This window comes from Nerophis ophidion, linkage group LG01, assembly GCF_033978795.1.
Source record: "Nerophis ophidion isolate RoL-2023_Sa linkage group LG01, RoL_Noph_v1.0, whole genome shotgun sequence".
Classification (NCBI taxonomy): domain Eukaryota; kingdom Metazoa; phylum Chordata; class Actinopteri; order Syngnathiformes; family Syngnathidae; genus Nerophis; species Nerophis ophidion.
The window spans coordinates 42479013-42504113 of record NC_084611.1 but is presented as its reverse complement, the minus strand read 5'-3'; the positions used below and the strand labels follow the sequence as shown (position 1 = coordinate 42504113).

The following is a 25101-nucleotide window of genomic DNA, read 5'->3' as shown; positions in this document are numbered from 1 at the left end:
TTTAAATAGACTCCCTTTTTAGACCAGTTGATCTGCCGTTTCTTTTCTTTTTCTCCTATGTCCCACTCTCCCTTGTGGAGGGGGTCCGGTCCGATCCGGTGGCCATGGATGACGTACTGGCTGTCCAGAGTCGGGACCCAGGATGGACTGCTCGCCTGTGTATCGGCTTGGGACATCCCTGCGCTGCTGATCCGCCTCCGCTTGGGATGGTTTCCGGCTGGCTCCGCTGTGAACAGAACTCTCGCTGCTGTGTTGGATCCGCTTTGGACTGGACTCTCGCGGCTGTGTTGGATCCATTATGGATTGAACTTTCACAGTATCATGTTAGACCCGCTCGACATCCATTGCTTTCGTCCTCTCCAAGGTTCTCATAGTCATCATTGTCACCGACGTCCCACTGGGTGTGAGTTTTCCTTGCCCTTATGTGGGCCTACCGAGGATGTCGTAGTGGTTTGTGTAGTGGTTTGGGCAGCCCTTTGAGTCACTACTGATTTAGGGCTATACAAGTAAACATTGATTGATTGATTGATTAATTACACTATTACCTTGGTGGCATATTTTAACAAGATAATGCTAAAGCAAAAGAACAAATGAATAAATAAATACTATTTTATGGGGGTTTTTCACACTATATGTCAACTAGAAAAGTGTGTGATTTGTAATGGTATACTTCTAGAAAGTATGACCTGTAGGAAAGTGCTTTTAATGTTGTCACATTCCGTGTAAGCTATCTAAATATATTTTGTATTCGAGCAACACCTCGGCCAATCAGTGGTGCCGTTTCCGTGATTGACGTTTATTTCCATCAATGACTGCGCAGGGAGAACATGTGTCAATTGCCTTTATCTGCTGCCATCTTGTGGCGGTAATGAAGATTGCTCAAGATGAGCGCACAGGAAGAAAGCTGCTAAGTTTTGCATTTGAATCGTTTTTATTTAAAGAATGCATGCAGTTTTTTCACAATTCCCTTGTTCCCCGTATTTAAACAGCAACATAAGTACATCCTTATAATCATTGATGTATACTTCAGCAGAAGGAGATAGAACGTATTTTTTAATATTTACACCATGATTGAAAGTAGTATAGCTGTTTTTTTTAACAGCACACTAAATTTAGTATTTTAGTATAACGTCTATAAAGTATAGTATATTTGGTATAACAATTTACCTTGTGGATCAATAAAGTTTGTCCAAGTCTAATGTACAAACCCCAGTTGGGAAACTGTGTTAGATGATTTGCAAATCCTTTTCAACCCATATTCAATTGAATGTACTACAAAGACAAGCTATTTGATGTTCAAACTCATAAACTTTATTTTTTTTGAAAATAATAATTAACTTAGAATTTCACGGCTGCAACACGTGCCAAAGTAGTTGGGGAAGAGCATGTTCACCACTGTGTTACATCACCTTTTCTTTTAACAACACTCAATAAACGTTTGGGAACTGAGGAAACTAATTGTTGAAGCTTTGAAAGTGGAATTCTTTCCCATTCTTGTTTTATGTAGAGCCTCAGTCGTTCAACAGTCCGGGGTCTCCGCTGTCGTATTTTACGCTTCATAATGGGCCACATATTTTCGTTGGGAGACAGGTCTGGACTGCAGGCGGGCCCGGAAAGTACCCGCACTCTTTTTTTTACGAAGCCACGCTGTTCTAACACGTGCTGAATGTGGCTTGGCATTGTCATGCTGAAATAAGCAGGAGCATCCATAAAAAAGACGGCGCTTAGATGGCAGCATATGTTGTTCCAAAACCTGTAAGTCCCTTTCAGCATTAATGGTGCCTTCACAGATGTGTAAGTTACCCATGCCTTGGGCACTAATGCACCCCCATACCATCACAGATGCTGTTTTTTTAACTTTGCGTCGATAACAGTCTGGATGGTTTGCTTCCCCTTTGGTCCGGATGACACGATGTCAAATATTTCCAAAAACAATTTGAAATGTGGACTCATCAGACCACAGAACAGTTTTCCACTTTGCATCAGTCCATCTTAGATGATCTAGGGCCCAGAGAAGACGGCGGCGTTTCTGGATGTTGTTGATAAATGGCTTTGGCTTTGCATAGTAGAGCTTTAACTTGCACTTACAGATGTAGTGACCAACTGTATTTAGTGACAGTGGTTTTCTGAAGTGTTCCTGAGCCCATGTGGTGATATCCTTTAGAGATTGATGTCGGTTTTTGATACAGTGCCGTTCGAGGGATCGAAGGTCACGGTCATTCAATGTTGGTTTCCGGCCATGCCGCTTACGTGGAGTGATTTCTCCAGATTCTCTGAACCTTTTGATGATATTATGGACAATAGATGTTGAAATCCCTAAATTTCTTGCAATTGTACTTTGAGAAACGTTGTTCTTAAACTGTTTGACTATTTGCTCACGCAGTTGTGGACAAAGAGGTGTACCTCTCCCCATCCTTTCTTTTGAAAGACTGAGCAATTTTTGGGAAGCTGTTTTTATACCCAATCATGGCACCCACCTGTTCCCAATTAGCCTGCACACCTGTGGGATGTTCCAAATAAGTGTTTGATGAGCATTCCTCAACTTTATCAGTATTTATTGCCACCATTCCCAACTTCTTTGTCACGTGTTGCTGGCAGCAAATTCTAAACTTAATGATTATTTGCAAAAAAAAAACGTTTATCAGTTTGAACATCAAATATGTTTTCTTTGTAGCATATTCAACTGAATATGGGTTGAAAACGATTTGAAAATCATTGTATTCCGTTTATATTTACATCTAACACAATTTCCCAACTCATATGGAAACAGGGTTTGTACATAATCATTTTCAAGGTGACATCACATTATTTTGAAACACTAACTTGGCAGGGAAACGTTTGTGTTTGTGCATCTGCCGTGTATCCGCATGTGTGACATCAGATTGTCATGCCGAGAGAACGTTCTGGCACAAAAGGAACAAGAGAAAGGTTTTTCCCCTGTGTGTGTTCTCATGTGGGACCTCATGTTCGACTTCTGAGAGAATCTTCTATCGCAAACTGAACAACTAAAAGGTTTCTCCCCAGTGTGGGTTCTTTGATGTCCAATCAAAGAGACGTTTGTGATGAACATTTTGCCACATGTCAAGCAACTGAAAGGTTTTTGTCCCGTGTGAGTCCACATGTGGGATTCCATGCGTACTTTTCTGGAGAACTCTTTACTACAGACGGCGCAAGTAAAAGGTGTTTTTTCGTCGTGCGTGCGCAAGTGTGCTCTCAAATTGCTGTGTCGGGTAAATGTATTTGCGCACACCGAACAGGAATATGGTGTTTCACCTGCGTGCGTCTTCCTGTGTTGAGCAAAATCACTCTTAAAAGAAAAGCTTTTATCGCAAACTGAGCAGGTCCAACGTGGTCTACCCGTCCTCCTTTCAGAGTGTTTGTTATCACCTTCACAGTCTGTATCTCTGCTCAAAGTTTCTTGGATGTCGTCGCTGTCTTCATCCTCAGCAGAGTGAGACGTCACGTCGTCACTATCTGATAGTGGAGCTATGAGGTTGTCTGCTTGTGATCCTCCATCAGCTTCTGATGTCATGTGTTGTAGTGAGCTGCTACTCGGAGGTTCCGCCCCTCTGTTCTCCTCACTTGGACTGTGACGGAGCTGTGAGGATTCGTCTTCATCATCTTCAGTTTTTACAGAGACAACGATCAGTGGCAACTTGGTGAGATCAGCCTTCCTCTGCCCGACAAGGCACACTTTCTCCGGAGCAATCCAGAGTTCCTCTGCTTCCTCTTTAATGCAGGGGGGCTGTGGATCCTCCGGCTTTATTGTGGCACTCCCCTGGATATCTGCAGGACACAAAAAACACACAGTACAGGCCAAAGGTGTGGACGCACCTTCTCCTCATTCAATGCGTTTTCTTTAATTTCATGACTATTTACATTGTAGATTGTCACATCAAAACTATGAATGAACACATGTGGAGTTATTTACTTCACAAAAAAAGGTGAAATAACTGAAAACATGTTTTATATTCTAGCTTCTTCAAAATAGCCACCCTTTGCTCCGATTAGTGTTTTGCACACTCTTGGCATTCATAGTTTTGATGCCTTCAGTGAAAATAAAGAACGCATTGAATTAGGAGGTGTGTCCAACTTTTGGCCTGTACTTTTGTTTATTTATTTATTTACTGATATTTTTATTTATATATATATATACACACACACATATACACCTGGGGATAGGTTGATTGGCAACACTAAATGGTCCCAAGTGTGTGAATGTGAGTGTGAATGTTGTCTGTCCATCTGTGTTGGGCCTGTAATGAGGTGCCGACTTGTCCAGGGTGTAACCCACCTTCCGCCCGAATGCAGCTAAGATTGGCTGCAGCACCACCTGCCCCGTAAGGGACAGGCGGTAGAAGATTGATGGATGTATATATATACATATATACATATATATATATATATATATATATATATATATATAGATATGTGTTGGAAAAAGCATAAGACTACTTCATCACTACAGAACTGTATTGCAGCCGCCTTTAGCAACACAAACACAGCCGGTGTTTCATTGTTTACATTCCCGAAAGACGACGGTGAAGCTTTACTATGGAATTGAGCAGTCAAGCGAACACGGTTGGATTGGACCACACATACAAAAGTACAGTGTATTAAGCAGCGATCATTTCGAAAGATCGTGTTTCGAAGAAGGTCCCTTGCGAAAGGCAGAGATGGGCATCGCCACCACATGTCAACTGGTGCTGAAGAAAGGTGCGGGCCGACCTTCATGTTGTACAGGTACGACTATATAATCTCACTAAAACACTAGTAACACAATAAGCAGATAAGGGATTTTCCAGAATTATCCTAGTGAATGTGTCTAATAACATCTGAATCGCTACCACTGCCATCGTCTTTATTTTTTTTTTTTTCTAGTCCTTCACTCTCACTTTTCTCATCCACAATTATTTCATCCTCGCTCAAATTAATGGGGAAATCGTCGCTTTCTCAATCCGAATCGCTCTCGCTGCTGGTGGCCATGATTGTAAACAATGTTCAGATGTGAGGAGCTCCACAACCCGTGACGTCACACGCACACCGTCTGCTACTTCCGGTACAGGCAAGGCTTTTTCATTAACGACCAAAAGTTGCGAACTTTATCGTCGATGTTCTCTACTAAATCCTTTCAGCAAAAATATGGCAATATCGCAAAATGATCAAGTATGACACACAGAATGGACCTGCTATCCCCTTTTAAATAAGAAAAATCTCATTTCAGTAGGCTTTTAACTGTGCTCTAAAGTAGGCTTGTATTTACTAATATTGCTATTATAATGTCATCTGAAATGTTTTTGAGGGCTTTAGTACACTCAAAACCATATCATGTCTCACAAGATGCGTGTACACTTTTTCATTGTGACAGGACACACGGAAATCATCAAAGAATGTATACTGGAAGACGCTCAGGTTGGTCATTTTGGTTTTCAGGTCCCACTTTTGAGGGATTTGGTCCCGTTGAATTTTTTAAAGTTTTTTTTGTTGAAAATGCTTTAAAAACAATTGTAATCATACAAAAAATACATTTATTACACTATTGGACACATTAATATTTATTTAATCAATTATTACTCGCCGTTGTATTTTTTCATTAAAATAAGTGCCGGTGTTATACACCAGATTACAATTGCTGAACTCTGACGTAAAGAAGATACGTGAAAGTAGAAAGTTAGGGACCATTCGAACATACCTTCAAAGGGCAACACAGTTGGAGTTTTATAATCAACTTCCAGTTGTTGTCGATGTCGCCCCTTTTCTTTCGTTCGAGAAAGTTCCTCCTCGTACGAAGCTATCGTGCTTTCAAACAGCGCGAATATTTCATTAGCTGCCGCCATTAGTCGCTCCTTCACCAACTCTTTCAACATTGTGACGGCTTTTTTAGCGAGTGCCCAAAAAGCTAAACGCACACTTGAAATGTTGCTAATGTTCGTTCGTGCTCTCGCCGACTGACTTCCGCCTTCTTCTTGGACTCTTACGTCAGCGCGCTGTTGCAGCCATGCGAGTAAGCGACGTGCCTTACGTGGCGGCCATCTTACTCAGGGCCAGTTTCCTATATAAAGCAATGCAATGTAAGGCATGCATATTAAAATAGATAATAATTTACTCACTTCTCAATCGATTTAAATGCACTTTACTTCAACTTTAAAATATGTGTTATTGATGCACAACTTTTTAATAAATCTTACTTATAAAAAAATATATATTGTTACGACATATGGCGTATTCTTACTGCCCAAAAGAGTTCACTCACAATAATACAAAATCCAAAACCAGTGAAGTTGTCATGTTGTTTAAATTGTAAATAAAAACAGAATACAAAGATTTGGAAATCGTTTTCAACTTAAAGAGGAAAGGAACCTATAGCTCTGGGGCCGCGTGGAGGAAAATCTGTGCACACCCGGGCCTAACTGTTAAAATCATTGCATTAAAACCAAAAAATAAAGACAACTTCCGATTGTTGTCTTTGTCTTACTTTGGCCAAAAATGGAATAAACACATTCTGAAAATATTACAATAAAAATATAGAAAAAAATATAGTCAGCGGTAAAGTTCAGATCCAAGAAGAAAGTGAATTAATGTTTAAAACTGAATAAATATATATTCAGTTATATAAATGTACAAATACATACATATATATATATATATATATATATATATATATATATATATACATATATGTATATATATGCATATATATACATATACACACATATATATATAAATACATATACACATATATATATATATATATACACATATATATAAATATATACATATATATAAGTATATACATACACACATATACATATATACATACATACATACATACATACATACATACATACATACATACATACACATATATATATATATATATATATATATATATATATATATATAGTCTGTACTGGCAAAAAGGATGACCTTATACGTGACTGAGAACGGATATGTTGACACCTCTATCCAAAAAGGTGGAATACCAGGCTTCTCTGGATGCCTGGAACACACCGGAGTTCTCAGTCAGATGATCCGGGAGGCCAAAGCAAGCAAAGGCAACCTGACTGTTGTCTGGCTCGATCTGGCTAACGCTTACGGATCAATCCCTCACGCCCTCATTCACACTGCACTAGACCATTACCACATCCCTCTGCACATCAAGGGAATGATAACCAGCTACTTTGGGGGCATCCAGATACGTTTCAAGACAGCCAATTTCACAACTCAGTGGCAAAACCTGGAAAAGGGAATCGTAACTGGATGCACAATCTCCCCCATCCTCTTTATCATGGGAATGAACCTCCTCATAACAGCTGCTGGGAAAGAAGCCAGAGGACCAGCAATGGAATCAGGCATTCAACAACCCCCAATAAGAGGTTACATGGACGATCTCACCGTGGCGACCACAACCCATGTGGAGGCGAGACGGGTGCTAACAGTTCCGGACCACATGGCAACATGGTCCAGAATGAAGTTTAAGCCCAAAAAATCAAGGAGCATGGTGATCCGGAAAGGTAAATTGACGAACAGGTTCAAGCTGCAAGTGCAAGGAGAAGTGATTCCATCGATTGAGGAGAACCCTATAAAGTGCCTCGGAAAGTGGTTTGACAGCTCACTTACTGACAGGAACAACATCACCAGTACAGAGAAGCAGACAGAGGAGTGGCTGAGGAAGATTGGAAAATCAGGACTCCCTGGTAAATTTAAAATATGGCTATACCAACATGGACTGTTACCAAGACTCATGTGGCTGTTGACAGTGTATGACATCCCTATGACACGCGTAGAAGGAGTGGAAAGAAAGATCAACAAGAACCTCAGAAAATGGCTGGGAATCCCTCCAAGCTTCACATCAGTAGGCCTCTACATAAGATCAGGACAGCTCCAGCTTCCCTTGTCATCCGTGGTGGAGGAATTCAAGGTAGCAAAGTGCAGAGTCTTAATGACATACAGAGACACCCAGGACGAACAAGTCAGACACGCAGGCGTCACTACAAGATCAGGACGCAAGTGGGCAGCTGACACAACTGTTGCACAAGTTGAGAGCATATTGAGGCTACGTGACATCATAGGGATGCCGTGCACAGGGAGACAGGGTCTTGGAACTACCCATGTCCAACAATGGAGTAAGGCAGAACCCAGGGAAAGAAGAGCTATGGTCCAGGAGGAAGTACGAAACCTGGAAGAGGAAGGTCGAATATCAAGAGCAGTGGAACTAGCGTCCCAGGGAGCTTGGACCAAATGGGACCTCCCTAAGAGAAAGATCACATGGGCAGATCTGTGGAAGCTGGAACCATTCCGCATCTCTTTCTTGCTGAGATCAGTGTATGACACACTCCCGACTCCAACAAACTTGCACAGATGGGGCATGAGAGGGGATCCACTATGCAAGCTTTGCGGGCAGAAGGGTACCATGGCACACATTCTGTCAGGGTGTAAAACAGCACTCACCCAAGGGAGATACAGATGGCGTCATGACAAGGTGCTCATGACACTGGCTAACACCTTGGAGCAGCAGAGATGCAAGAAACAGCAACAACAACAGCAACAGCAACAAACAAAATCCATCCAGTTTGTGAGGGAGGGAGAAAAGCCACCAACCACAGCAACAGCAAGGAAGAGCCTACTGCAAATGGCACGGTCTTGGGATATGAAAGTAGACCTGGGAGGAAGGCTGCAGTTCCCCCAGGTTGTACAAACAACCCTGAGACCGGATGTGGTGCTGTGGTCTGAAGAGGCAAAGAAGATAATTCTTATTGAACTCACAGTCCCATGGGAAGAAGGTTGCGACCAAGCCTTTGAAAGGAAAAGTGCTAAATACCAGGACCTTTTAAATGACTGCAGGGGAAAAGGATGGCAGGCATGGCTGTTCCCGGTCGAGGTCGGCTGCAGAGGATTCCCTGCCCAGTCGGTATGGAGAATGCTCACAGCTTTGGGAATAACGGGGAAGGAGAGAAAGACAGCAGCTCGCAGGATGGGGGAGGCAGCGGAGAGAGCCTCTTGCTGGTTATGGAGCAGGAGAGATGAGATGAGCTGGAAGCCAGGAGGAGGAGATAGGCAGTGACTTGGCCACCACTGCCGGCCCACCAGCGGTAGGGTGTTACGGTTCAGGGTCGAAACACCCAATGACCGCTGGACACCGTCTGAAGATATCAAGTTCTCCTGGCCAAGGCTCCATTCACCTAAGGTGAATGAAGAAGAAAGCATCTCCGGATGTAATGCAATCATTATATATATATATATATATATATATATATATATATATATATATATATACATACACACACACACACATATATATATATACATACATATATATATACATACATACACATATACATACATATATACTGTATATACACACACACACATATATATATATATATACACACACATATATATATATATATACACACACATATACATATATACATATATATATATATATATATATATATATATATATATATTGGCCCTGACCAAAACATTTTTTTAACCCAATGTGGCCCCCAAGTCAAAAAGTTTGGTGACCCCTGGCATAGAAAGATATTGTCAGGTGCGGTGCATGATTTGCTAATAGCCATGAAGGAGTCAAAATATGGTAAATTGTGAGATTTTTGGGAGGGGCGAATGTAGGGAGCCGCAAAGAGGTCACCATCTTTATCTGAGTCATGACGGTATGTGGAGTACAGGGAGTAAAATAAAATGTTGAAATACCATATTTCCTTGAATTGCCGCCGGGGCGCTAATTCATTTAAAACCTCTTCTCACAGTATAGGGAGTAAAATAAAATGTTGAAATACCGTATTTCCTTGAATTGCTGCAGGGGCGCTAATTAATTTAAAACCTGGCATGGGGTAAAGGCAAGCATGCGCTAATTATTAAAAAACCTCGTCTCACTGCGGCGTTTACCAAAGGCATGCGGTAAATTTAGGCCTGTGCTTATACATTTGAGTGTGATGTAAGGATATGATCATGAAAAGCACATTTAATAAAAAAAAACCCATTATTATTCTCGTACCTTTACTTATAAATTAAGTCCATGCGCATATCCTTCTGATCGAAAGCATCGATAACTTGTTTATAGAAGACTTCCTTATCTTTCATCAGTTTTAAAAGTATCTGTCTCGGTGGACATCTTCCTTTATTACCTCCTGCTTCGATTGAAAGTCCAGTTTAGAAAACTGTTTTATTTTAGATATGTAATCCTCCATGTTAAAAGTGCAAGCGAGAGGAAAAAATAAACGATAGCTGCTCACTCTTGCTGCTTATTGTCACTTCTTCTGCAGCCGAGTAGTCGCAAGAAGGATCACTAGCGCCCTCTACCACCAGGAGGCGGGAGTCATTTAATGATTCATATTTGACACACGCAGCTACGGTATATTAAAAAAACATAGCTGCTTACTGTTCTTTTTAGCATATTCAATAGCTTGGACCTTAATTCATACTGAATAGCTCTTAATCTTCTTCCCATTATGGAATTTCAAATTATTGAAATCAGCCTCCTCCATTTTGAAAATGATGACAGGTGAAGTGTCACTCGTGACGTGACGAGTTTAACCAGGCGGAAATTTTAGGCATATGCTAATTATTTTGCGAAACGAGTGTGACCCGGCGGAAATTCTAGACATGCGCTAATAAAAAAAATATTTCGCGTAACGAGTTTGACCCGGAGTTAATCCTGAGTCGGCGGTAATGCTAAGCATGCGCTAATTATTTTGCGAAACGAGTTTGACCCTGCAGTAATTCTAGGCAGGCGCATACTATATACCAGGCGGCAAGTCAAGGAAACACGGTAACAGCAAATTAAAGACAAGTCAACCAGAGGATAAGTAAATGCAATAACATTTAAAGACAATCTGCAATAAACAGAAGCAAAAACAAAAACACAATATAGCTCCTGGGTGTTGTGTTGCTATATACAACAAGGTGAATCGCCAATAAGAACTCTTTTTGCTTCAGAGTTAATTTGAAGTTGTGTGGCTGCTGTTCTGTGCGGCACCTTTAACTTGGAACTCGTGTACATTGGTATCATACGTGTGACATTACACTTCTATGATTTGACAATCATTTAGCACAACAAACTAGACAGGAATGTTTATTCTCTTTTGTGTGTCCGCATGTGTGCCGTCAGACTTTTCTTATAAGAGTAACCATTACCACAAATTGAACAAATAAAAGGTCTTTCTCCGGTGTGTATTCTCATGTGTTCCAGCATGTTTGTCTTTTTAGAAAACTTTTTAATGCAATATAAGCAACTAAAAGGTTTTTCTCCAGTGTGTAGGAGCATATGTGCGGTCAAACTGCTGTGACGTGTAAATGTTTTTGCACAAACAGAACAAGAATATGGTGTTTCTCCTGTGTGGGTTCTCATGTGTGGTATAATATTTGACTTTTGGGAGAATCTTTCCCCACACACGGAACAATTAAAAGGTTTTTCTCCTGTGTGTTTTCTCATATGTGTTTTAATATTTGACTTTTGGGAGAATCTTTCGCCACAGACGGAACAACTGAAGGGTTTTTCTCCAGTGTGAGTTCTCATGTGTGGGATAATATTTGACTTATCAGAGAATCTTTTGCCGCAAACTGAACAACTGAAAGGTTTTTCTCCTGTGTGTGTTCTCATGTGTCGAACTAAATCCCTCTTATCAGTCGAGCTTTTAGCGCAAATTGAGCAGGTAAAACATTCTTTACCGGTCTTATCTTGAAAGCATTCAGAGTGTTTGTTGTCAGTTTGAGTCCTGACATCATCTTCACAGTCTGTACCGCTGCTCAAAGGTTCTCGGGCGCAGTCCCAGTCTTCATCGCCAGGAGTGTGTGATGCTGTGTCATCACTATCTGATAGTGGAGCTAAGAGGTTGTCTTCTTGTAATCCTCCACAGTGGTCTCCATCAGCTTCTGCCGTCATGTGTTGTGTTGCGCTGCTGCCTGGAAGTTCCCCCTCTTTGTTCTCCTCACCTGGACTGTGATGAAGCTGTGAGGATTCAGGTGGTTTGTCTTCACCATCTTCAGTCTTTACAGAGACAACGTACAGTTGCAACTTGGTGAGGGCAGCCTCCTCCAGCGCGAGAAGACACTTTTCCTCCTGAGGGATCCAGAATTCCTCCTCTTCCACTTTAATGTGGGGGGGCTGTGTATCCTCCTGTTCCAAAGTGGCACTCCCTGCCTGTAGCTGAAGGGGACGCAGGATGTCTGCAGGACACAAGAGAAAATACATTTTCCAGTGACTAAAATGACAATGTCCCTCTTGTTGTCTCACTATATTGCGTCTGTTCACATTTTATATGGTGTTTTTTTTAATACATTTATTTGTAATTGGTGCTGTCAATGTTTTCTTTTTTTTTATCAGAATAATGTCACTTTTGAATTTTGATTAGTCATGATTGATCACAGGTTATTACTGGCTTGTATTGTTTGTATTAACGTCAAAAAACTATAATAATTGGACACAAATGCAATTTTTGTGTTAGAATGTCATAAAGGAGCATTCAGTTTAGTTTAGTTTATTATTTCTTCGGTCAGTGGTAAACAAAATAAACAAGGAGCTATACATAAACAAACAGTTGCACATTCATAAATTGAAAATGTTGCAGACCGAAAGAGTTTAGGCTGAAGTTGAACACTTTTTGCGCTTAACCCTATAAACAATGTCAAATACAAGATGAGCTTCCAAAAAATATAACATTTCCTTTGCACAACATATTGTAAATACACCTTATACACAACATAAACACTATTCAATTATATAGAATAGAGTAGAATCAAATAGAACAGAAAGTACATTATTCATCTCTGGTGGAAATTCAGCACCACAGTTCGCTCACAATAAACAATAATAATAATAAATAATATATGACATACATTATATATATAATATATAATACACAGTAAACACATGTGAAATATCCTTGTACACGTCTTAGTTAAACCTTTGTAATGATTATGTACTATATACAAACAATTATACTTCCATTATTATTTATATCCCACATTTAGTTTGTAATTAACAATAATCATAGTATTAACTACTGTGATGATTCAAGACTAGGGGTATAACGGTATGTGTATTTGTATTGAACCGTTTCGGTATGGGGGTTTTGGTTCGGTTCGGAGGTGTACTGAACGAGTACACATGCTAGCAGCGACCGGGCTAAGACAACATTTAAAAGCCAGAGCTGGAAGTCCCTTCTGCCTCGTTAAGATCCCCCGTTTCGGAACACTTTGGCTGTGCGATACAACAATGGAGGACGGAGGTTTGCCGATATTGTTCAGCAGCTGCTTCTGACAACACGTCAAACATGTGTTGCACCTTTCCTGCTTCCGGCTCCCAGACCATAGTCGAGGAGCGCAGGGGAGACACTCCTCCAGGGCTGATGTATTTTCGGGGGCAACACCCTACACTCTACCCGGCAGTGGGTCTCCACAGCTCCGGACTCCAGGGTAATTGAAGAGTTTGGCGATTAGTTGCAAATCGTGGCTTTATTGAGGTCTTGCACACAGCCAATCCAACAAAACACTAGCCACTCCCGCACTCTACCACTCCCTCAACTCGCTCGCCCACACACTCACTTCACATGCTGTCCCATATTAAAAGGGCCACATAAACACATACGCTACTCTCATAACACATGCTAACCCATTTGAAGCGTCACCACCGCATTCAAGCAGCCTCTCCTCGGCGAGTCAGGCAGGGCCGAAGCAATAACAAATGTTTTTATAGCAGCATATTTGAGTCCATAATGCATAAAAAACTATATTTTGACCCACTTCTATTGTGGAACAACAATGAGCCCATATATCCTCTTACTGCCAAATTAGCCAGGCTGGGAGAGAAAAGAAAAGTTAATCTGAGGCTGAGTTGACCTGAAACTGTTTAATGTTGGACTTTTTATATGTAGAAGAAAAGTTTTGTCATTTTATTTAATCTGAGCAACAACTTGAGGCGGTTTAATGTTGATTAACGTGGACCCCGACTTAAACAAGTTGAAATACTTATTGGGGTGATACCATTTAGTGGTCAATTGTATGGAATATGTACTGTACTGTGCAATCTACTAATACAAGTCTCAATCAATCAATCAAAAAAAGCACTTTATATGTCGAAAGGTTTTGTTAGGAAACCATTCCGAGCCTTATCTTATTTAGTTTTTATTTTATATATGTTGACCACATTAACCCTGGCAATGGACCCTGTGTGTATATGTATGTTATGCCATTGTTAACACATTTGGTAAATAAATAACCAAAACATTTATATTTTGTTGCTTTCTTACTGTACCGAAAATGAACCGAACCTTGACTTCTAAACCAAGGTACGTACTAAAGCAACATTTTTGTGTACCGTTACACCCCTATTCAAGACTGATATATTTTTCCAGGACATAGGTCTTATTAAGAATCATGATAATTTGCATAATTTACAATTCCAATGGATTTATTTTGAAGTAAGGACATAGAGTTGATGTTTGATTTATAATATTTGAATGCATGTCATTTATTTGCTGAAAAGAGTTTAATCTAAAGTCCAGTTGGAGAATAATTTGAAGTGAAATTTGCCAGCAAGCACAAAATCTCCTCACTCAGCTTTCACGGACCCGTTTACTGACCAAACAGCAACCCGCGCCACCTTTCAGGCAACTAACTGTCAATGGTGTACGGTTTAAAATACATTGCGTGATTCATCAACATATACATGATTAATAGGCATGTAATGGTATCAAATTTCACGGTACGATACTATCACGGTATTGATCAATCAAGCTTTATTGCAGACTCCAACGTCCAAGTAGACATACAATCGCATACAGCACATAAAACAAACAAAAATACAGTATAAAAGGCATTATCACATATTAAAACAGTGTTTGTGCCTATTTAGTAAAAAGACATCTAATAAATAAATAAAAGCAGCAAAAAAAAAAATATATATTATATATATATATATATATATATATATATATATATACACACACTTTAAAAATGTGTCTACACATTCTATAAAACCTGCAACTAGAGGGTTGCAGGTTCGATCCCTGCTTCTGCCAACCTAGTCACTGCCGTTGTGTCTTTGAGCAAGACACTTTGCCCACCTGCTCCCAGTGCCACCCACACTGCTTTAAATGTGACTTAGGTATTGGGTTTCACAATGCGCTATGAGTCACTAGAGAAAAGCGCTCGATAAAAATAAATAAATTAACTTCACTACCTAACAGAACTACACCTAGGATTGGTAATCTGTATAATTTATGGCTGGCTCACATGGTGGTCACTCCGTGATCACGTACGACCGCCAGACACTTCTGGATGTGGACATATCGGGCCGTTTTGGACTGATAGACGCGTGCTTGCTACACCTGCTAACTAGCACGGGAATACGTCGACGGCTACATCCAGCGGCCTGTGAAACAGGGGAGTATGGTAGCAGCGGGGGCCGTCTACGGAGCAGACGCCAGCGGTGTGATCGGAAACGCGGATGCCGAGCGGGGCTAAAAGCAAAGCAGAAGGCTAATCCCCACAGAACACCACTTCCCTCTATCCTGAAGCCGGATTTAAATGGAAGATGCGAGACTACTGGTCTGGGTAAGGAGTCAGTTGAATTAGAACAAGTTTCTTCTGCTTTGAGTGTTTCAGAGTTGGACATGCGTTTTACTCAGGTGGCTAACTATGATGCGTGCAGTTTATCAAAGCAACAAACAAACAATCGGAAAATTCCCGTCGTATCAATTCCTAGATATGGTCGTAATTATACTAAATGCACTGGGCATAATAAACACAACATTATTAATATTGCTTCTACGGATAATTTGATCAAAAATTCCCTAAAACAGCCCACTACCTATAATATAGTTTTTTTAAACATAAGATCATTGTCTCCCAAAACGTTGTTAGTTAATGATATCATCAGAGACAACAATCTTAACGTCATCGGTCTCAGCGAAACCTGGCTTAAACCAAACTATTTTTTTTGCGCTAAACGAGGCATGTCCTCCTAACTTTACACATGCGCATATTGCCCGTCCTCTGAAAAGGGGTGGGGGGGTCGCACTAATATACAACGAAAACTTTAATCTTAGTCCTAACATAAATTATAATTATAAATCGTTTGAGGTGCTTACTATGAGGTCTGTCACACCGCTGCCTCTAGACCTGGCTGTTATCTACCGCCCCCCAGGGCCCTATTCGGACTTTATCAATTAATTCTCAGAGTTCGTTGCTGATATAGTGACACACGCCGATAATATAATCATAATGGGGGACTTTAATATCCATATGAATACCCCATCGGACCCACCGTGCGTAGCGCTCCAGACTATAATTGATAGCTGTGGTCTCACACAAATAATAAATGAACCCACGCATCGCAACGGTAATACGATAGACCTAGTGCTTGTCAGGGGTATCACCGTTTCCAAAGTTACGATACTCCCGTATACTAAAGTACTGTCCGATCATTACCTTATAAAATTCGAGGTTCAGACGCATGTTCGGCAAACTAATAATAATAATTGCTATAGCAGCCGCAACATTAATACGGCCACAACGATAACTCTTGCTGACCTACTGCCCTCGGTAATGGCACCATTCCCAAAGTATGTGGGCTCTATTGATAACCTCACTAACAACTTTAAACACGCCCTGCGCGAAACCATTGATAACATAGCACCGCTAAAGTTAAAAAAGGCTCCAAAAAAGCGCACCCCATGATTTACAGAAGAAACTAGGGCTCAGAAATTATTATGTAGAAAGCTGGAACGCAAATGGCGCACGACTAAACTTGAGGTGCACCATCAAGCATGGAGTGATAGTTTAATAACTTATAAACACATGCTTACCTTAGCTAAAGCTAAATATTACTCAAATCTCATCCACCGTAATAAAAACGATCCTAAATTTTTGTTTAGTACGGTAGCATCGCTAACCCAACAAGGGACTCCTTCCAGTAGCTCCACCCACTCAGCAGATGACTTTATGCAATTCTTTAGTAAGAAAATTGAAGTCACTAGAAAGGAGATTAAAGATAATGCGTCCCAGCTACAACTGGGTTCTATTAACACTGACACGATTGTATATACGGCGGATACTGCCCTCCAAAATAGTTTCTCTTGTTTTGAGTAAATAACATTAGAGGAATTGTTACAACGTGTAAATGGAATAAAACAAACAACATGTTTACTTGACCCACTTCCTGGGAAACTGATCAAGGAGCTCTTTGTATTAATAGGTCCATCAGTGCTAAATATTATAAACTTATCACTTTCCTCGGGCACTGTTCCCCTAGCATTCAAAAAAGCGGTTATTCATCCTCTTCTTAAAAGACCTAACCTCGATCCTGACCTCATGGTAAACTACCGACCGGTGTCTCACCTTCCCTTTATTTCAAAAATCCTCAAAAAAATTGTTGCGGAGCAGTTAAATGAACATTTAGGGTCTAACAATCTATGTGAAACCTTTCAATCCGGTTTCAGGGCAAATCACTCCGGGGAGACAGCCCTCGCAAAAATGACTAATGATCTATTGCTAACGATGGATTCTGATGCGTCATCTATGTTGCTGCTCCTCGATCTTAGCGCTGCTTTCGATACCGTCGATCATAATATTTTATTAGAACGTATCAAAACACGAATTGGTATGTCAGACTTAGCCCTGTCTTGGTTTAACTCTTATCTTACTGATAGGATGCAGTGCGTCTCCCATAACAATGTGACCTCGGACTACGTTAAGGTAACGTGTGGAGTTCCCCAGGGTTCGGTCGTTGGCCCTGCACTCTTCAGCATCTACATGCTGCCGCTAGGTGACATCATACGCAAATACGGTATTAGCTTTCACTGTTATGCTGATGACACCCAACTCTACATGCCCCTAAAGCTGACCAACACGCCAGATTGTAGTCAGCTGGAGGCGTGTTTTAATGAAATTAAACAATGGATGTCCGCTAACTTTTTGCAACTCAACGCCAAAAAAACGGAAATGCTGATTATCGGTCCTGCTAGACACCGACCTCTATTTAATGATACAACTCTAACATTTGACAACCAAACAATTAAACAAGGCGACACGGTAAAGAATCTGGGTATTATCTTCGACCCAACTCTCTCCTTTGAGTCACACATTAAAAGCGTTACTGAAACGGCCTTCTTTCATCTCCGTAATATCGCTAAAATTCGCTCCATTCTGTCCACTAAAGACGCTGAGATCATTATCCATGCGTTTGTTACGTCTCGTCTTGATTACTGTAACGTACTATTTTCGGGTCTCCCCATGTCTAGCATTAAAAGATTACAGTTGGTACAAAATGTGGCTGCTAGACTTTTGACAAGAACAAGAAAGTTTGATCACATTACGCCTGTACTGGCTCACCTGCACTGGCTTCCTGTGCACTTAAGATGTGACTTTAAGGTTTTACTACTTACGTATAAAATACTACACGGCCTAGCTCCATCCTATCTTGCCGATTGTATTGTACCATATGTCCCGGCAAGAAATCTGCGTTCAAAGGACTCCGGCTTATTAGTGATTCCCAAAGCCCAAAAAAAGTCTGTGGGCTATAGAGCGTTTTCATTTCGGGCTCCAGTACTCTGGAATGCCCTCCCGGTAAAAGTTTGAGATGCTACCTCAGCAGGAGCATTTAAGTCTCACCTTAAAACTAATTTGTATACTCTAGCCTTTAAATAGACTCCCTTTTTAGACCAGTTGATCTGCCGTTTCTTTTCTTTTTCTCCTCTGTCCCACTCTCCCTTGTGGAGGGGGTCCGGTCCGATCCGGTGGCCATGTACTGCTCGCCTGTGTATCGGCTGGGGACATCTCTGCGCTGCTGATCCGCCTCCGCTTGGGATGTTTTCCTGCTGGCTCCGCTGTGAACGGGACTCTCGCTGCTGTGTTGGATCCGCTTTGGACTGGACTTTTGAGACTGTGTTGGATCCATTATGGATTGAACTTTCACAGTATCATGTTAGACCCCCTCGACATCCATTGCTTTCCTCCTCTCCAAGGTTCTCATAGTCATCATTGTCACCGACGTCCCACTGGGTGTGAGTTTTCCTTGCCCTTATGTGGGCCTACCGAGGATGTCGTAGTGGTTTGTGCAGCCCTTTGAGACACTAGTGATTTAGGGCTATATAAGTAAACATTGATTGATTGATTGATGATATAATAACACCATTCTCAGCTAAGGCCATGGTACGATATTATTGTGGTATATGTCCCAATAAAAGGAATGTTTAGGATAAATACGCTTACTATAATTGAACGCAAACACAATGCTAAAATGTTCCAATCACATTTATTACTACAAACATATTTTTTGTAAGTGTGAATTATTGCGCAGTTTTATTATCGCAGTTTTATTACCCACATTATTTTATTATCCACTTTTTTAAGCAAATATTTTACCAAAAAGTTCATTTGCGTGTCTTTAAGGTGACAATCAAATCAAATCGACTTTATTTATAAAGCACATTTAAAATTTACGACAGGGTTAACCAAAGTGCCGTACAATAATAGGCAGGTTAAAAGATAATACAAGAAAAACGAGCAAACACAACACAACACAACACAAACAAAGCACGATAAAAAATAAATAAATATATTAAAGCGGGTACTGCTTTGGCTGCTGCCCCCGCACCCCTAGCCAGGACAAGCGTTAGCTAGCCGGCAGCCATCTTAACAAATATTTCAGACGAGGGCGAAGCAGAACTAATGTTATTATTATGCAAATATTGTGTCACTGGCGCGTTTATGCCATATATAAGATTACATACTGGGAGCGGTAGGAAAAAAACCTAAAAAAAAACGTCTAGCTCTCTGTGTGAGCGCACGACGGCAATCTTAGAAATGTTTTTCAGCGCAGCCGTTCTTTGAAGGCTAATAAAATCAAAACCGGACCATTAATTGTCTTTACCGTAGCATAAAAAGTGCAGATGGCCTTAAAACGCCACAGCAGTCAGGCACCATATGTAAGTACCCAAAATAAAGAATGTCGGACGGTTGTTTTTACGATATGCAGGCAAATGAAAACTTTAAAACATACCGGCTTAGCTACGGCACCTGGCAGCCATCTTGGTATAGACGATCACAGCCCCTCACCCACGAATGTTGGTGCGTGCAGTAAGGCTGAAGGAGGTCGCAGAGATATGTTGGAGCGAGGTTGTTTAGACATTTGAAAACAGAAGTAGCAAATATTACAAATAGTTTTCATTTAGGCTCAGGAAGTTAACTGAAAGCCAGGCTTTGATGTCGTGCAGGCAGTCAATGAGACGTTGGACCGTGTTATTTTGTGCCATGGGAAAGTAGATCTGGCATAAAAATGAAATGCAATACCGTGCTTCCTGAGAACAGAACCAAGGGGGAGAAGATAACGCGCAAATAAAGGAGGGCCGAGGATTGAGCCCTGGAGGACCCCATGTGGTAGAGGAGCTGTGGAAGACATAAAGCTGTCTATTTTTACAGAAAAACTCTTGTCAGTGAGGTGTAATGTAAACATAAAGCGTAAAAAAATAATGTACAATTTGGTTTCTTTCAACTTGTACTTACTTAGAAGCAGTGTCCTGCACAGTGGACGTGTTTGTATCAGTCTGAAATATGATGTTTCTTAAAAATGTTACTTAACAACATTACTTTTAATAATGTAAATACCTCCCAAACTGATGTTTGGACTCAAATCTCCTTTCTGGGTGGCAGTTTATGAGGATGCGACTTGTCTCGGGTCTACGTGTAGCTGGTTAGGCTCCCGCCAGCGACATCGAGAGTAACAAGCGGTGGGAAAAATTGATGGATGGATTGAGGATTTACCAAGTACTTATTCTGTCTCCTCATGTTTCTCGTTGTGAATTTTTTTTTGGGTGATTACCTCCGTGTGGTGCGATGTGACCGGCTGACATTTTTCAGGAAATCTGCACAAAATAGTTCTCAGCAAGTTTCTCCGTGTTTACACTTTATCTGCACTATTTTGTTACACTTTATTTCTTGCACATTCCTATTTTTTGCAAAATCATTTTAATAGGTTATTGTTGAAGGCCTACTGAAACCCATTTCTACCGACCACGCAGTCTGATGGTTTATATATCAATGATGAAATCTTAACATTGCAACACATGCCAATACGGCTGGTTTAGTTTACTAAATTGCAATTTTAAATTTCGCGCCAAAGTATCCTGCTGAAACGTCGCGATATGATGACGGGTGCGCGTGACATCACGCATTGTAGAGGACATTTTGTTCCAGCACCGTTCCCAGCTATAAGTCGTCTGTTTTCATCGCATAATCCCACAGTATTCTGGACATCTGTGTTGCTGAATCTTTTGCAATTTGTTCAATGAATAATGGAGACGTTAAAGAAGAAAGCTGTAGGTGGGAAGCGGTGTATTGCGGCCGCCTTTAGCAACACAAACACAGCCGGTGTTTGATCGTTTACATTCACAAAAGATGATGGTGAAGCTTTACTATGGAACAGAGCGGTCAAGCGAACACGGTTGGTTTGGACCACACACACACAAAGTACAGTGTATTATGCAGCGATCATTTCGAAAGATCGTGTGTCGAAGAGGGTCCCTTGCGAAGGGCAAAGATGGGCATTGCCACAACCCGTCGACTGGTGCTGAAGAAAGGTGCAGGGCCGACCTTCAGGTTGTACAGGTACGACCACATAATCTCACTAAAACAACAGTAACGCAAAAAGGAGAAAAGGGATTTTCCAGAATTAGCCTAGTAAAATTGTCTAATAACATCTGAATCGTTCCCACTGTATAGTCTTTTTTTTTTTCAAGTCCTTTCCTCATCCACAAATCTTTCATCCTCGCTCAAATTAATGAGGAAATCGTCGCTTTCTCGGTCCGAATCGCTCTCGCTGCTGGTAGCCATGATTGTAAACAATGATCAGATGTGAGGAGCTCCACAACCCGTGACATCACACGCTACTTCCGGTACAGGCAAAGCTTTTTTATCAGCACCAAAAGTTGCAAACTTTATCGTGGATGTTCTCTACTAAATCCTTTCAGCAAAAATATGGCAATATCGCGAAATGATCAAGTATGACACATAGAATGGACCTGCTATCCCCGTTTGAATAAGAAAATCTCATTTCAGTAGGCCTTTAAATGTTCAACGTGTTTTTAGAATTGTGTGTTTACATTGATTGCTTTGTTCGCTGAGGGGATCATAATCAGAGGAAGGTTGCATTTGAAATAAAAATGTTTACATCTCCTGGTCCTTATTTTCAGTAGATCATAAAAAACTTTGAAAAATGATCGATACAACCAATATGACACACTTACATCATGATAGTTTTCAGCCCTAAGTCAGTTACAGTTTCAATACCTAGAGCTGTATCAGTGTGCAATTGATACTAATGTGATGAGATCAATATTTATTAGGTCCTCTTTAATGTTTATTTTATTTAAACCACTGCAACTCACTTCTTGTGGGGATCCCAAGCAAGAACGTTCAGAAGCTGCAGTACTTACAGAATAGTGCTGCTAGGATCCTGTTCAGAGTGCGGGAATACGACCATATCACACCTGTTCTCAAATCCTGTTCCACTCAGGATTGAATACAAAGTCTCCCTACTAACTCACCAGTGCCTTCATGGAAATTCCCCCCTCTACCTCAAAGAACTGCTCACCCCCAAATCCTCCACACGACACCTGCGCTCCGGACAGGCTAACCTCCTCCAACTTCCGAGGACAAAGCTACGGACAATTGGAGACCGGGCTTTCTGCTCTGCCGCTCCCAGTCTGTGGAACTCTCTCCCTGACCAACTGAGGGCACCACAGACTGTGGATGCTTTTAAAAAAATATTTCTTTTTAAAAAAGCTTTTTTTTTAGATACGTTTAGTTTTTATTTGTATTTATTTTTATTATCTTTGTTTTTTTTTTTTAATACACTGTAGAGTTTAGTTAAGTTTGAGTTTATTTCGAACATGCAAGCATACAACATGATACATCACAATTTCCAGTTTCTCTTTTCAACACGTTCGAAAAGGAGTAGGAAGAAGCAAATCTTACTGTAGCACTTTGAGGTTGTTTGCTCAATGGAAAGTGCTTATTAAAATAAAATCTATTATTATTATTATTTGATGTTATTTTGTTGTGTTAATCATATTGTCACACTGTTGACATTGCATTGTTAACAAACGCAGGGACAAAGTATGGGGACACAGGAGGGATTTGTGGGCAAAAAGTGTTTTGTTTTTACACTCTAGACCAGGGGTCAGCAACCCGCGGCTCTGGAGCCTCATTCGGCTCTTTAGCGCCGCCCTAGTGGCTCTCTGGAGCTTTTTCAAAAATATATGAAAAATGGAAATGATGAGGGAAAAAAAACATATTTTTTGTTTTAATTTGGTTTCTGTAGGAGGACAAACATGACACAAACCTCCCCAATTGCTATAAAGCACACTGTTTGTATTAAACATGCTTCACTGATTCAAGTATTTGGCGAGCGCAGTTTTGTCCTACTAATTTTGGCGGTCCTTGAAGTCACCCTAGTTTGTTTACATGTATAACTTTCTCCGACTTTCTAAGACGTAATTTATGCCACTTCTTTTTCTGTCTTATTTTGTCCACCAAACTTATAACGTCGTGCATGAATGCACAAAGGTGAGTTTTGTTGATGTTATTGACTTATGTGTAGTGTGCTAATCAGACATATTTGGTCAATGCATGACTGTAAGCTAATCGATGCTAACATGCTATTTAGGCTAGCTATATGTACATGTAGCATTATTATGCCTTATTTGTAGCTATATTTGAGCTAATTTAGTTTCCTTGACGTCCTCATAATTCAATTTATATCTCATGACACTATCTGTATGTAATATGGCTTTTAATTTTTTGCGGCTCCAAACAGATTTGTTTTTGTATTTCTGGTCCAATATGGCTCTTTCAACATTTTGGGTTGCCGACCCCTGCTCTAGACTTTACTTTTCTCAAACAATTGTATGTAATAAAATGGAATACTGGTGTTATTTTGTTGATTTTTTTTGTGTGTCTTTCCTTAGGAACTATTTAAAATATAATTGCACTGCTAGAATGTACATAAATATTAAACATTTTGTTCATCTAAATTATTTTTCTTGTTTCTTATTTCGATTAAAAATACTAAGTGATCAACGATCATGCAAAAGTAAATAGTATCTGAAACATTTGCCTGCAAGTACTTGGTATCAAATCGACGCAAACATTTGCTGCATCGTCCTTTCCTGCTAGCATATGCTACAATGCAGTTACGGCACGTTGAGCATTTACGTAATAGTTTGGTCTTTTGTTCAAATATTTGAACAACAATTTGGAAAAATAAGTTAAAAATAGAAAGTTATTGAACACATAAACAATACCTTGATCGTGAGGCACAGTGTGAACCTTGCTAGCAGCTTCCAGTTGTTGTCGATATCGCTCTTTCTCCTCTCTCGTTCGAGAAAGTTCTTCCTCGTACGACGCTATCGTTCTTTCAAACAGCGCGAATATTTCATCAGCCGCCGCCATTATTCGCTCCTTCACCAACTCTCTCAGCATTCCGACGTTGGCTTTTTGCGAGTACAATGTAAACAGACACTTGAGCGTTGCTACTTTCTGCCTTCTCACTTCCGTTTTTCTTCTTCGATGGTAATTTAACAGTTATCACCATAGACATCTTATAAGGGTACGCAGCATCGAGCGCTACTGCCTACTGGCGCTGACGAGTCGCGGTGCCGCCATCTTGGAGTGGTGATCCGCTCCACTCAGGGCACGTCATTTGGCAGGAGCAATGAACTGTCAGCGCATTTCATTCATCTTACCTCACTGAACACCTCTGATTTTTGCGCACTTTTTTTGTCATACGCGTAGCTATAATAAAGGACACATGTTTTATTATTCATAGTTTGCTTAACAGTAATAGAATATTCTTATATGCTATACCAGGGGCGTCGCCAGACATATTTCACTGGGGCACGTGCCCCACTGTTGATCTGCAGTGCCCCAGTGAAAGATTCACCAATAAAAAAAAACGCTTCAGAGTTTTAAGTCTACATAACATAGACAACAGCGAACATATTACTTAGTATGGTAATTGATTGCTACTGTATTCGTAACAATGAGCTCATGGCTATTTAATATGGTAATTTATTCACG

The 25101-nt window shown here is 40.6% G+C and overlaps 1 protein-coding gene and 1 long non-coding RNA gene across 2 annotated transcripts; one reads left to right on the top strand and one right to left on the bottom strand.

The window, feature by feature from the left end:
• Positions 1-912: 912 nt before the first annotated feature.
• Positions 913-24681, bottom strand: LOC133554711 (zinc finger protein 544-like). The gene is made up of 3 exons (XM_061903773.1): positions 24327-24681; positions 11695-12192; positions 913-3786 (listed from the first exon to the last, which is right to left on the bottom strand). Exons 1-3 carry the CDS (start codon positions 24502-24504, stop codon positions 2819-2821), a joined length of 1644 nt encoding a protein of 547 aa, XP_061759757.1. The 5' UTR covers positions 24505-24681; the 3' UTR covers positions 913-2818.
• Positions 2654-14254, top strand: LOC133554769 (uncharacterized). The gene is made up of 2 exons (XR_009807204.1): positions 2654-3659; positions 11883-14254. It is a non-coding gene; the product is annotated as an uncharacterized LOC133554769 (long non-coding RNA).
• Positions 24682-25101: the final 420 nt, after the last annotated feature.